This window comes from Culex pipiens, chromosome 1, assembly GCF_016801865.2.
Source record: "Culex pipiens pallens isolate TS chromosome 1, TS_CPP_V2, whole genome shotgun sequence".
Lineage (NCBI taxonomy): Eukaryota > Metazoa > Arthropoda > Insecta > Diptera > Culicidae > Culex > Culex pipiens.
The window spans coordinates 136274053-136288415 of NC_068937.1; the positions used below are offsets into that span (position 1 = coordinate 136274053).

At 41.0% G+C, this 14363-nt stretch overlaps 1 protein-coding gene across 2 annotated transcripts in view; it reads right to left on the reverse strand.

The window, feature by feature from the left end:
• The window catches only part of LOC120420745 (protein Skeletor, isoforms B/C), a 53693-nt gene that overhangs the window by 12703 nt on the left and 26627 nt on the right, over nt 1-14363 (reverse strand). For both annotated transcript variants that reach the window (XM_039583842.2, XM_039583841.2), the window contains exon 4: nt 1391-1502. In XM_039583842.2, coding sequence (XP_039439776.1) covers nt 1391-1502 — 112 coding nt within the window. The remainder of the gene's footprint in view (nt 1-1390; nt 1503-14363) is intronic.

Consider the following 14363-nt stretch of genomic DNA (forward strand, 5'->3'; position numbering starts at 1 on the left):
TATTTTGATTTTTTGTGAAATTCCGATGCACAATACCGCAAAAAGTTGTTTTTTGGAGAAAAAATAATTTTTGTCAACACTTATATATTTTGAAATCGTATTGCAGATGTTGCAAAGCTGACTAGGTTTTTTGGCCAAATTTCAAATAGTTTTTGTTTTGCATTTAAAAATCCTGCTGTTACCAAGTGGTTAAAAGAAAAAGAAATAGTTGCAAGGAACACAAAATCTCTAACCAGCCAATCACACAAGATGTAAAATGGTCATTTCGGTAAATAAAATGAATTAAATTGAAAAAAAAAACGATATTGCAAAAGATCTGAACTGGTATTGTAACCCTTTCAGGCCTGAATTTTCAAAAAAATATTTTTTGGTTAACGATGGGAAAATGATACGAAAATTATGGGCTAGTTTGCATTCTATAACACTTTTTGCACCAAATGTTGAAACCAAAGCTTATATTTTTTGTAGCGACGTGCTTTTTTTGAGGTGGCTAGGGATGCAATAATTGTAAAAAAAAATCATTTTAGCTTGCGAGCTTTTTTCACCCGCGAAAGAGAGAGGAGGCAAATCACGCAAAAGAAACCCGCTCCCGAACTTCTGCAAGAAAATCAATCTGCTGATGATTTTTTGTGAATTTCTTTGTCAGAAGCACTTAAAATTATGTTTTTCGCTTTGTTTACACATATTGTCCATCTACAAAAAGTGACAGGTCATTTTTCGACGTTTGACGTTACACTTGCAGTGAAAAAGATGTTCCGCCGAATAATCAAGATGATGATTTTTTTTTCGATTCCTTTTACCGATCTTTCGTGCGCGAGAGAGGAGAGCCATGTTCCCTTCAGATTATTTCTCTTGATGAACGTTCAAAGAAATTCTTTTGATGATGAACCTTCCATCGCTGATGGTTGCGATGAAAAACCAAAGAAAACTAATAAGAGAATTCGAATAAATAAATCGGGAGTTCGACAGACAGTCTGGAAATCCTTTTTTCAAACAGTATCAAGAGTGAATCTTTCATATAATTATTTGTAAAGAATATTTTTATTTCACTCAATTTTTCTTTCTTAATTATAAGCAATAATTCGATTCAAACCTGTCTACTTAAACTTTGAAAAGCAACATTTGCAAGTTCTACAAAAAGTACAAACAGAAAAAAATTTCGAATAAAATGTAAACTTATGAATTATTTAACAACAAAATATTTAGTTCTTTTTAAATGTGGTTTTAGTATGAATTGTTTACTTGTATGAAATAATAGGTTGGCTCGAGATGAAAAACAAACGAATCCGAAATTTAAATATAGGTTTAAAAAAATTGGAGTTTCCATCTCAATCCATCATGCTATTTAGTATAATGAGTTAAAAAACGCATTCAAATTCCAATAACTCACCGTGAACCGCCTGCACCACACCGACAGCCAGCGGATGTCCCGGATTCGTTTGCCCATCGGCAATTTCAGTATAATGTCCGAGTTCTCGTGCGCTCCCAGTGCTGGTGGTTCCCTGAAATGACACAAAAAAAAATCGCAAAGTATAAGAATGACCAAATCGTACTAATGGCAGCGGGACGTTTGTGGCAATAAGGAAAATTAAACACCCAGTGGCTTTTTTCTTGGTCACTTTGGACGCAGAGTTCGAGGGTGGCGGTTTCTAACTTTGTGTGCCACCACGTGGGACCAAATCTATTAGGAAGATTGGAGAGACAGCTGAGACTTCTTGCTGATTGGAGTTGAAAATGTGATATTTTATGATATTTCTCAAGGTTTTTTTTTTCATTTTTAATCTAAATTTATTTTTTTGTTAAATCAATTTTGCAGAAAAGACTGATGAAAAACCAACATTTAGCGCATTAAATATCTCGTTTACTTGGAAATGTCAAAATCGATGACGCGGTGACTTGTTGAAACAAAAGGCGCAGCACAAAAAAAAGGGAAAAAGGAAGACGACAAATCAGCTTAGTTTAGTTGGCAACCCTGCACAAGAGGAAAGCTGAAGGGGGAAACAGGAGCGGTAAAGTGCTGCCCGGAGGGGCCTTTCGGTACCATTTAAAAAGTAAGCAAAATTTAATGTTCGTCATTTGCTTTTTAAGCATCTCTTCGTTTTTCCTCTCGAATGGTTTTCCCGTCTGATTTTCCACCCGTTACGCTCCATCATCAAGTGTGTATATGTGGTGAATTGAGGAGAAGTGAAGAGAGAAGAAGAAAAAAACCCACACGACCGAGAATATGCTTTTTAGACAATTGGTTTTTACCCCTTTTTTGCGCCCTATTAGGGATGATTCTTTTTTCATTTTTCTGCCTCTTGTTCCACCCACAGTACTGGGAACTGTTTATATTCATGGGCATTTTAGTGCTTGATGCGATATGTGCTGTGCAGTAGATTCAGATTCAGCATTATGTTTGTGGGTTACTTGTGTGTGGTTCTTTGCTGCTGTGGCTGTCCTGTTTTCATAGATGTTAAGGTGAATGCATTTTCCAGGACACCCACCGAGGGATTGAAGAAGAATAAGAAGAAGCAAAAGCATTAAAGTGGGTTATATTCCTCTGGGGTAATCTTGGGATTATATTTGAAGAGTGAATCGATTTGGATGAGTTTTTCGGGTTTAGTGATTCAATTTTAGGTGGATTTCGTGCATCAAACGCGTTCTGACCTGAAATCCCTTTGGCCAGTTGTCACGCTAACATCAATTTTCAGGGAGTTTCAAGATACCACGACAAGATTGAAACTTCTTTCATATGTAAAGTGACAATCATGCACGGAGTTTTTTCGGTTTTCGTTGAATATCTCAGGATTGAAATCGAATTTTGGGGATTTTTTTTTATTCATAACTTATTTTTATTAGGTCCTTTTAGGTGCTACGACCAGGTTAGGACTGAGGATCAGTTTACAATCAAAATATAAAATAAAAATAAAAAAAACTCATTACACTCCATACTTGGAGATCATGTAACTGACGAGGGTTACTTGGTCCAAGCGGGTCTTGCAGGTTTTGAATCTGCCGATGTACTCGGAGAAAATGCCCCACAGCTCAGCAGAACTGTAGAGCACCTCCCCGGCTTCCTCTTTCGTGGCTCCACCGTCTCGGGAGCTTCCTTGGCTGCTTCTTGCGGGGCGAGGGCGATCCTTCGATGTTCCGTCCGGGACTGCACCCGGCAACGGAGGGAACTCCGCCGGCGTGAACGCCGGAACTGCTGGACTCTGCTTCTCCGCCTTCCTTGCCGGCGGTTTCGGTTTCGACGCCTGCTGGCGCCTCCGGATGAAGTCCGCACGCTTGGGGCAGCTGCGGTCCGTGGCTTCGTGGGCTCCAGAGCAGTTGGCACACCGCTTCGGCTCGGCTTCTTGGACTTTGCACTCGTCCGTCTTGTCGGGATCCCCACAGTTGTTGCACTTCCCTTTCAGGTGGCCGTTCCTGGTTCCATGACCCAGCTGCAAGCAGTTCCTGCACTGGGTCACGTTTGGCCGCTTGTTCCGGTAGGCCCCCCACCGGATGATAGTTTTTGCCACAACTTTCATTGCAGAGAGCTTCTTCAGATTGGTGTATCCCTTGGGGAAGACCACAATGTACGGAGTTTCGTCCACGGTGGACTTTTCCTTCCGCTTGATGGCATGCACCTCCAGCGCGTCTAGCTTGAGATCCCTCTTCAGCAGGTACTTGACCTCGTCCGGTTTCAGTTCATCAGGTAAACCACGAAGAACTACCCGATGATTTCGTTCGCTCCGCCGTTCGTGGGTGTAGAATTCCACTTTCTTCCTCTTGAGGAGCTCCTGCAACTTGTCAAAATCTTTGACAGAGAAGCAGGTCACCTTGGTTCCAAATCGGGTTAGTTTGTAAATCGGATTGAAACCAAATTTACAACTTTCCACTATCGCCACGAGCTTGTAAAAATCCGTGGTGTTCTTCACCACCAAAGGTGGTTGCTTTTGTTTACTTGCCGACTGGCCGGGTGCTGGAACCGCGTCTCCTCCTCCTGCTGGGCTGGCATTTTTGTTGTTTTTGTCACCTGAAAGCGCGCTGAATTTGTTGCTGTTGAGCAGGGTTTGACAATTTGCCTGCATTTGTTAGCAGAAACGTCAAACTTTGGCAGACTGTCAAACACGAAAAAGGGCGAGTTTGTTTGATTGAGATGTAATAAACTTTTATGCGTATGAACATTTCTTTAGAAGAGTCATCGGCGAAATATCAGGACCAGTAAAAACAGAAAATGTACGTTTGATAGCATAGATGTGTTGGTGTAGTAGCAGCAGGTTTATGATGATTACACAATAAATATTATCACCGTCGCGGCGAACTTCAACGTTCTGTGACTTTCCTGAAGGACTGAGGATGTTCTACTTTCCTCATTGTTATCCGAGCATTCGTTGGTGAAGGTTGTCTGAATCAACATGACTCGTCGCGTCCCGGCGCAAAACGCCGGCAATATTGCCCTACCTGCGGCTCAAGCAGGCAAAAAAGTGGGAATTTCCAAAAGGAAGGTTGAGGCCTCAACTGATGGCCAAAAACCGGGAATTTCCAAAAGGAAGGTGCTTTTGGAAGTGACATCGAACAGCAAAAAGACGAAAAAGAGCGACGGTACTGTACCGATGGATGAGGAGGAGGAGAACTCTTCGTCGCACGAGGAGCAGCTATTGAAGAACAACAAGTTTGCTGGACTGCCTGACGAGGACCAGGTAGCGGAAGCAAAGGAGAATGAAGTGAAACAGCGAAAGGAGAAACTGCCTCCTTTTTATGTGAGGCAATCAGCAGCAACGATCGACTTTCGTGCGGGGCTGGTTGAACTCATCAAGTCTGGGAAAGTCCAAGGCAACATTCGTCTGTGTCAGGACGGATTTAAGGTGCTGGTGCAATCCAGGCAGCACTATCAACTGGTCAAGGATTACTTGACCGAAAACGAGGCGGAGTACTTTACCCATGATGTCGTCATGGATAAGCCGTTCAAAATCGTCGTCAGAGGTCTGTACGACATGCCAGTGGAGGAATTAGCTGCCGAGCTAAAAGTTTTGAATCTGGATGTGTTGGCCGTGCACAAAATGAGCCGACGCAACAAAGACATCAAGTACCGTGACCAGCTCTACCTGCTGCATTTGGCTAAGGGATCGACGACGCTTCCTGAGCTGAAGGCGATTCGAGCGGTTTTCAACATTATCGTGTCGTGGGAGCGATACCGACCAGTGCATCGTGACGTCACACAATGCTTCAACTGCCTGGGCTTCGGGCACGGAGGTAAGAACTGCCACCTAAAGCGTCGTTGCGCCAAATGTGGTACCGATGCGCACATCACATCCCAGTGCATCCAAGATTCGCTGGTGAAGTGCCTCAACTGCAACGGTGAGCATTCGTCAACCGACCGAAAGTGCCCCAAGAGAGCTGAGTTCGTGAAAATTCGGCAGCAAGCATCGACGAAGAATCAGCCTCAGCGTCGTAGAACTCCTCCAGCCCTGGTGGAGCAACATTTTCCACCTCTTCAACCGCGACGCCAGGTCCCGAACTTGGCACCGTTGCCGTTGGATCCCAGGAAGAGAGCTGAGATGAATCATCCACGGCCGGGTTCCAGCCAAGAGCCGAGACCGCCACCACCGGGCTTCAGCCAGGAGCCAAGACCAACCCAAGAACCAGCAGTTGAGGAAAATGGTAATGATCTTTACACCTCAACCGAACTCCTCAATATTTTCAAACAGATGTCCGCTGCACTGCGTGGATGCAAAACCAAGACCCAGCAGATTGAAGTGCTGACCTCGTTCGTCATCCAGTATGGATCGTAGGTCCCTCAAGCTGCTGAATTGGAACGCTTGCTCCATTAGGAGAAAGAACTTAGAGCTGGTGGATTTTCTTCGCGAGAAGGAGATCGACGTAGCTGCCATCACGGAAACTCATCTGAAGCCCGGTGAAAAAGTTTATCTGCAAAACTACAAGATCGCGACGCAGCTCGATAGGACCACCTCTGGAGGAGGAGGTGTGCTTGTCGCTGTTCATCGTGATCTCAAGCCACGCCGGCTGCCACACTTCAAGCTGGACATCATCGAGGCCGTTGGGGTGGAAATTCCCACTTCGGTTGGCCCAGTACTCTTCATTGCTGCATACTGCCCACGTCAGGTGAATGCCAGAGATGGTTCAGCAGCAAAACTGAAGGGCGATATCCAGAAGCTGACACGGCGGAGCGCAAAGTACATCATTGCTGGTGACCTCAACGCGAAGCATGAAGTTTGGGGCAACAGCAGGAGGAATCGGAACGGAGTGATTCTGCACAACGATCTGCAAAACGGATACTACAACGTTGTGAGTCCGGATCGTCCAACGAGGGTGGCTCGGTCTGGGAATCACTCAATCATCGACTTCTTCATTACCAATATGGCTGAGAACGTGGCTCATCCTGAGGTGTTTGAAGAGTTGAGTTCTGATCACTATCCGGTGGTTGTGGAGGTTGGAGCTTCCGTTACTCCGCAGCGGCAACCAACCCGGAAAGATTACCACAACGTTGACTGGCAGCAGTTTCAGCAAGTGGTAGACAGCAACATCGACTATGATCAACACCCGGAAACTTCTGCTGATATTGATCGTTCGCTGGAGGTGATCCAGCAGGCTATCAACCAAGCAGAGGCTGCCAACGTTCGGGAGGTTCCTGTTAACTTTAAGGTAACTGATATTGACGTAGATACTAAACACTTGATTAGACTTAGGAATGTTTATAGGAGACAATATCAACGGACTGGGGACTATGACAAAAAGATTTCAGTTAACAATTTGAACAAAATCATACAAGACCGACTTGACAATATCAGAAATCAAGAATTTTCAAAACATGTAAGCCAGCTTGGGAATTATTCAAAACCATTTTGGAAACTTTCAAAAGTTCTTAAAAACAAACCAAAGCCTATTCCTCCTCTTATTGTTGAGGATTCTCCTTTGATTACATCCGAGGAAAAGGCAAATGCACTTGGGCTTCATTTTGTTAGTTCACATAATCTTGGCGCTTCCATGACCAGCCGTAAAGAAACATCAGTAGCCAATAGTATTTCAACAATCAATGACTCTACCTTTGAATTTCCTGCAGATTCACATGTTTCTGGTGAGGAAGTCAAAGTTGCAGTTAAACAAATGAAAAATATGAAAGCTCCAGGCTTTGATAACATTTTTAATCTAGTGTTGAAAAAACAGAGTGATCAGTTCTTTCAACATCTAGCCAATATTTTCAATAAATGTTTGCAACTTGGTTACTTCCCCACCAATTGGAAACTGGGCAAAGTCATACCAATTTTGAAGCCTCAAAAAGATCCAACATCGCCAACAAGTTATCGTCCCATTAGTCTTTTGAGTAGTCTGTCCAAACTCTTTGAGAAAGTCATCTATTCAAGGCTTTTGGATTTTACCAACGATAATAATATAATTTTGAATGAGCAGTTTGGCTTCCGAAAGGGGCATAATACTGCTCATCAGCTTACGAGAGTAACTAAAATCATCAAGCAGAACAAGCTTGAGTCTAAATCAACTGCTATGGCTTTGTTGGATGTTGAGAAGGCTTTTGACAATGTTTGGCATGATGGTTTGATACATAAACTGTATTTATACGGTTTTCCAATGTATCTTATCAAAATTATCCAGCACTATCTTTCGGAGAGATCGTTCAAGGTTTTTCTGAATGGGATTGCTTCTGGATTATTCAACATTGATGCTGGGGTTCCCCAAGGAAGTATTCTTGGCCCACTTCTGTACAATATTTTTACATCTGATTTGCCTACTCTTCCTGGTAATGGTGTGTTGTCTCTTTTTGCTGATGACACTGCCGTTATTTATAAGGGTAAAATAACCAGATATTTAGTTGGCCGCCTTCAGAAGGGTCTTGACGTTCTTTCCGAATACTTTGGCGACTGGAAAATTCGCATTAATGCAGCCAAAACTCAAACCATCATTTTTCCACTTTCCAAATCGGCCAGATTTGCCCCAAAGGATGATGTTTTGATAAAAATGAATGATGTTTCGATACCCTGGTCAAAGGAAGTTGTCTATTTAGGTCTCATACTTGACTCAAAACTATTGTTTCGGCAGCATGTAGATAAAATATTGAACAAGTGCAGCATTCTCATCAGGTGTTTGTATCCTTTAATTAACAGAAAATCAAAGCTTTCTTTGAAAAATAAGTTAGCAGTTTACAAACAAATAATTTACCCCGTTATTGAGTATGCAGTACCTGTTTGGGAGTGTTGCGCTAGAACTCATAAATTGAAGCTCCAGCGTGTCCAAAACAAGGTACTCAAAATGGTTTTGAATGTTCCTGGCTGGACAAGATCAAGTGAGGTTCATGAATTAGCAGAAGTAAAAATGTTGGATCAGAAGATTCAAGAAAAATGTTTGAAATTCAGGGAAAAATGTGCTATATCTGAATACCCCTTGATTCAAGGATTGGTTTAGTTTATGGTAAGATTAAGTTAGTTTTAGGTTAGGTTATGTTTAATTTATCTTAATCGGTTATCTTAATTTTTTTTTTTTCCTCATTGTACCTAGTGTTACAAAAATGATAAATCATATACTTTTAAAGTTAAGAAAATGAACAGTGTTTAAATCACGAAAAGCAAACTAAAGCTGAAGAGCCACAGCTGACCACTTATTATGTAAACCAAATGTAATTATTATAAGAAAGATTCAATAAAGTGTATTTAATTCAAAAAAAAAAAAAAAAATTCTACTTTCCTGATAAGACTATATGTAGACATTTTCAAAAAAAAAAAAAAAAAATAGAAAATTCTCAGAAAGAAACCAATTATGTTGGAACAATAATTTTCAATCATTTAATGTTTATTTTGAATTCAATAAATTCAAATACGTTATTTTGAAAAGTTAACACGTTTCGTCCTCTGTATACTCGGTGACATTAGTCCTTGGCGCGAGGCTCTGTGCCCTCTGGCCTCTTTCGTTCGTACGTCGGTCTAATCGATCATTATTTAATGAAGTGTAATCTCCGATATAGATATTTCGGGGCTTCGTTCCGGTTGTTTTCCCGCACAGATTACCGAAACACCACCACCACCACCAGCTGGTTTGGAACTGGGAAAGTGAGTTTGGTGGGAGGAACATTTTCATTTGAAGGGGAAGGTTGTGTTGTATCTTTTGTTTTATGTTCGAATTCAAGAAATACAGTTGTCTATGTTGCTTGACTAAAAATAACTAATAAAAATATGCACTTTTATAAATTTATTCGATTGTATCACACCCTTCAATCAGATGCAGCAAACAAAAATGTTTCAGCAATTCTCGAGAGTGTATCAAAATCGCAACACCACCGCAAACATTCTTCCCGCGTTCCGTCACGGTATGTGGCATGAGTCGTTCGGAAAACATAGCAAACTGGGAAGCTGGCTGGTATTCTGGCCACAATGAGGTTGGTTACCCTAGCCTAGAACACCCGAGGGTGGTGGTGGCTATCATTCTTCGGTTGTTTTACGGTATCACGCGCGGAATGGTTCCAGTTTTCGAAGGGGAAAGCTGAGTATTTTAAAACTTGACAAGGGTGTCGAATCCATTTGGTTGCACAGTGATAGTAGGGTAAAGGCACTTATTTTAGGAGACTTTTTGAAGTTTTAGGTATTTTTGTGAAATTGGTAGAAAAAATATGATTCCTTTTAAAAGAAGTTCCAGATGTCAACGAAAACAAAGATTTAGTCTAGTTTTATTTGATCCCTAAAACCCTTCCACATTCATCCCCTCTGTATTATTTGGCAGTTTCATCCTCGCGAGAACAAGGGAGATCTATCCTTCAAAACACTCTACAAAAGGGCCGAGGGACTGAACTACTTTAGCGGCAGCGGCAGCAGTAGCGGTAATACTCGACAATCTGTTCATTATAGAGATTGATCCGTTCTGCTCGTTGGAATCATCGCCACGAGTGGGGTTGGAAGCTTCGGGGAACGATAAGTACTGGGAGTCGGATTAACGTGATGGACCAAGAAGACGAAGGGGGAGGACCTGTTGATAGATTGGCTTTGGCGAGGGATGGTGCGGAAAAGTTTTGCTTTCCAGGAGGTTCCACCTTTTTGATGTTATCAAAGTTTGTTTGTTTGTTTGTCTGAATGTCTAAGGATTTTCAATTTGAGCTGAATGATCTCAGATACAAATCTCTCATTGAAGGTTGTGTGCAAATTATGCAAAGGGAATTTTTGGTCACATTTTTCAATCTAATGTAAAAAATAATTTCAGCTTCATAAATAAAATCTTTGCTCAACTCTGACCTATTCCAAAATAACCATGGAGAAAGCAAAGCGTTGATGAATGGAGGTCGCTTCAATTCATTCATCGCCATCGAAACCGCCCGTAATGAATGAGCTGATTGAAGATGAAACGATTTGGGTGCCATAACGACGGTGACGACACCCGCACACGTGCGTTGACATGGTGAATCAGTTCAAGCTGCTGCCATCATTGAAGGTTCGATGGCCTTCGACGGTATTGATTTTGAATGATGTAGTTTAATTCATTGCAAAACGCTTTGAAACGGGTTTCCATTTGTGGAAACAATACCACAAAGTTGATTGGCAACACAACATCAAAAGCACCGCAAATATGTACAAATCTCATAACAATTTCATAATTAAAGTAGTGGTTGAAAAATGACACCGCATTTCGATAAAGTGAGTTGATCAACCCATGAAAATCATAATTATTTTCACCTCAGCCAAGGTGAATCTTCCAACTCATTCGGGAAAGTTGATCTCGTTCATTCCCTGGCAGTTTTCCGGGCGGTGTGAGCAAACACCAGCAACCAAGCGGCACAATCGCCATTAATATTCATGACATGCCAGGCTATTATTGTTGACAACTATGGGCAGGATGCCAATCCGAGGCCATCCCGTTGCATAGAAGTTCCTCCAAAGAACAGGAATAGCTCATTATTTTATCACTGTCATTAACAATTATCATTATTGCATAATCACGCTATTATCCTTTTTCATCGGCCAAACGTGCCCCGGTATTTATCGATGTCCTTCTTGCTTCTTCACGCGATGTCTCCGGATAATTGAAACGGGACGTGTTGTGAATCAGTGATAATTATACATTGGACTGAGAGTCAAAAGGATTCGTTTTTTGCCGCTCGAATCAGTATGCAAAAATGGCAAATATATGCTTCTAATAATGCCAAATAATTATCCCATAGCGTATCGCACTTCTATTAAATTTATCAAATCACATAAAATCAATTTAATGAAGCTGCCGGGAAAACATACTACTTCAAACGATATGGCAAAACTGCTTTCCCCCCTTTCTGTATTGATTGTAGCTCATACGAAAAGCTGAAAAGCCACTGGGACTCGTGCAACTTCAATAGGATAGGGTAGTTTGTTACATAGTTGACTCTGTTTGATTTTTACATTCAAGCGAAATATACGATCACGCAGTTTTCGTCACCGTCGTTTGTTTTCCCCTCCCCCATACTTCGTTTTTATGTGCGTGTGTGTTTGTTGTTGATACGGTATGTCCACGCATCCTTTCTTCCCGGTAGACTCTGTGAAATGTGATCCTGCGGTAAACGCACAACGTTTTAATTTTTGTAAACATTTGCGGGTGTTCTTGGATGTACTGCAATTTTTTATTATTAATATTGACAAGAATAGTACTTGAGGCGTAACATAACCTTAAGATATTTCGCCTTGCTTTCATCGAACTGGCTTTGTCGGTGTAAGTTTAGATTAAATTTATACACTGAACAAAATTTGAATTTTTGAAACAATTTTATATAGGTTCTAGGTAAAATTTCTAAAAAAAAAATCAATTCAATTTATTATTTTTTAAACAAAATGCTTGTACGCAGAAATAGAAATTGTGGGGTGAATCAAACCTTGTATCTTATCCTTTCCACAAAAGTTTGTTGTTGTTACGAAAAACTTGCTTTGACGTTTAGCATTGATTCAACAAAATACTTGTTTCTCAACAAAATGTTTCGTTGATTCAAAAATGTCTTATTTTTCTGTGTGTGTTTTATTATTTCTAATTATTTTGGTGAATTTAACTGAAAAAATCGCATAAATACGATTTGCTGAAATTCTATCAATCTACTACACCCAGTCGGCCTGGGTTTGATCCCAGAAGGTCCCGGTGGCAAATTTTGAGACAAGATTTGTATGATCACGCCTTCCGTCGGATGGGGAAGTAAATGTTGGCCCCGGTCTAACCTAAAAAGGTTAGGTCGTTAGCTCAGCCCAGGTGTAGGAGTCGTCTCCCTGGGTCCTGCCTCGGTGGAGTCGCTGGTAGGCAGTTGGACTCACAATCCAAAGGTCGTCAGTTCGAATCCCGGGGTGGATGGAAGCTTAGGTGTAAAAAGAGGTTTGCAATTGCCTCAACAATCAAGCCTTCGGACACCTAGTTTCGAGTAGGAATCTCGTAATCGAGAACGCTAAGGCAATGCTGTAGAGCGAATGATTTGATTTTTTTTTCTACTAAATTTATTCTCACAAATATAAAACAATGCCCCTTCTTGGGTGAGATTGAGCCTTCCATACTAGATCGCTTTCAAAGCCTGCTTTCGGAGGTTAGCATTCTATGCTTTGGCATCAAGTGCAAATAGTTTTCCATGGAACATTTTAGAAGTTTTCGACAGTTATGTAAAATTAAGTGAGTTAAACTTACATCAATCTTTTCGGCCAGCTTCTGCTATGAAATATTTTACAAAACCATGTATTATGTCTTGTTTTGAGGCAACAATAAATTAAAAGAATGTATTTTGTTTGATTATTCTCAAAATAATCAATATCTAGGGAGCACGACTGTATTTTTCTGGTCAGTACTGTCGGTTTCATCGGAGTGTTGGAGAAATATTTTTTATCGAATTTTTTACCAGTTCTCTACAAAATGGGGCACTTGGATTAGGAAAAGGGAAAAAGTTTTTTTAATGGAAAAAACGGGTTCAAAAATCAACGAATGGTCCAAATTGCTTCAAACTTGAAATTTTTATTTTCTATCAATAGATGAACTTTCTCTTAAATTTTGATCCAATTCAGTTCGGGTAGAGTCCACAAGAGTAACTTGGTTTACGTCGAATGATCCATATCTTTCTCTAGTAAGAAAGATATCAAGTGAAACAGTCCGAAAATTGGATGGCATGCATCCGTTTAATGCCAAATTTCTGTAGAAGCTCATTCATGGCCTGGACTATGTCCTGAAATATAAATTTCAAATAAATTAATTGTTAACAGTTGGGGATATTTTTTTCATATCGTAAGTTGATTAAACAGCAACATTTTTTCAATCAAAATGTCAATCATGATCGAAATTTGGAAGGTTGGAGCTTTTCTTAATGAAAAAAATGCAAAAAAATATAATTAAAAACGGTGTTATAGCATTTTGCGAACTTTACTCCGACCTCAATCGAGTTTGACGAACTGAATTGATGTTGGTCACACACCAAACCCAATATTAGGTCAGCTAACCTTAGGCAAAAAAACTCTCCTCCATAAATTTTCCCTTTTACAAATGCGAAAACAACAACAGTAACAGCGGCAGCAGCATCGATATTGCACAGAGGGGTGCGTTTTTCCGGATTTAGCACTTTTTGATCTAATTTTGTTAACGAGCGTTACGAGATGATGACGGTGATGAGGATGCTGCTGCTGCTGCTGACGAGTTGAAGAGTTTGGGGGGAAAAACTCGTGAAAAGTTTCGTGGTGGGTGAGAGAGAGAGAGAGAGGTTGAAAGGCGTATCCACCCGAAAACGAATGGAAATTTTCATTTGAGTGGGTGGTGGGAAAATTTCGGGGGAGGAGAATCGTTTTGTAAATGCATTCATTGCGTAACAGACTTTTTGTGTGAGCGGCGGAATATATTTTATGAATATAATTACACGGTTTTAAAGGTTTTGCCGAGGGGGGAGTCGTTATGAAGTGGATCATGGGCAGATTGTTACAGGAAGGAGGGGAGAGTCCTGTCAGAGCTTATTTGAACGATGATGCCGTTAATTATAATTGATCACCGTGATGGCGATTCAATTGAGATGAAACTGACGGTTTTGGATTTGAAATTTAAATTTTGACGTTGAAAAATACACTTTTCCATACATAGAGTAAAATTTTCCTTCCAATTTTAAAACAAGTTTATAATCATAAACGTGTCACGTATCTCAAATCATGAATGAACGCATAAAATTCATTGAACGTGTCAAACAAAAGAACCCCCATCCAAGCAACACGAGGAAATCTCCATTCACCGGAAATGGATCTTCACGTTCCAACGCCAGCACCCTTTGCTCAAAGCGCCCTGTCCAACCTGGCAATTCCTGATAATGGACACGTGTGTGCGCGCTGCCGTTCCGTGACGTTGAATGGCTGCCAACGCAACCGACAGCAGCCTACTTTGTGACATTATTGTCTTCTGTCGTAGCCCCATGA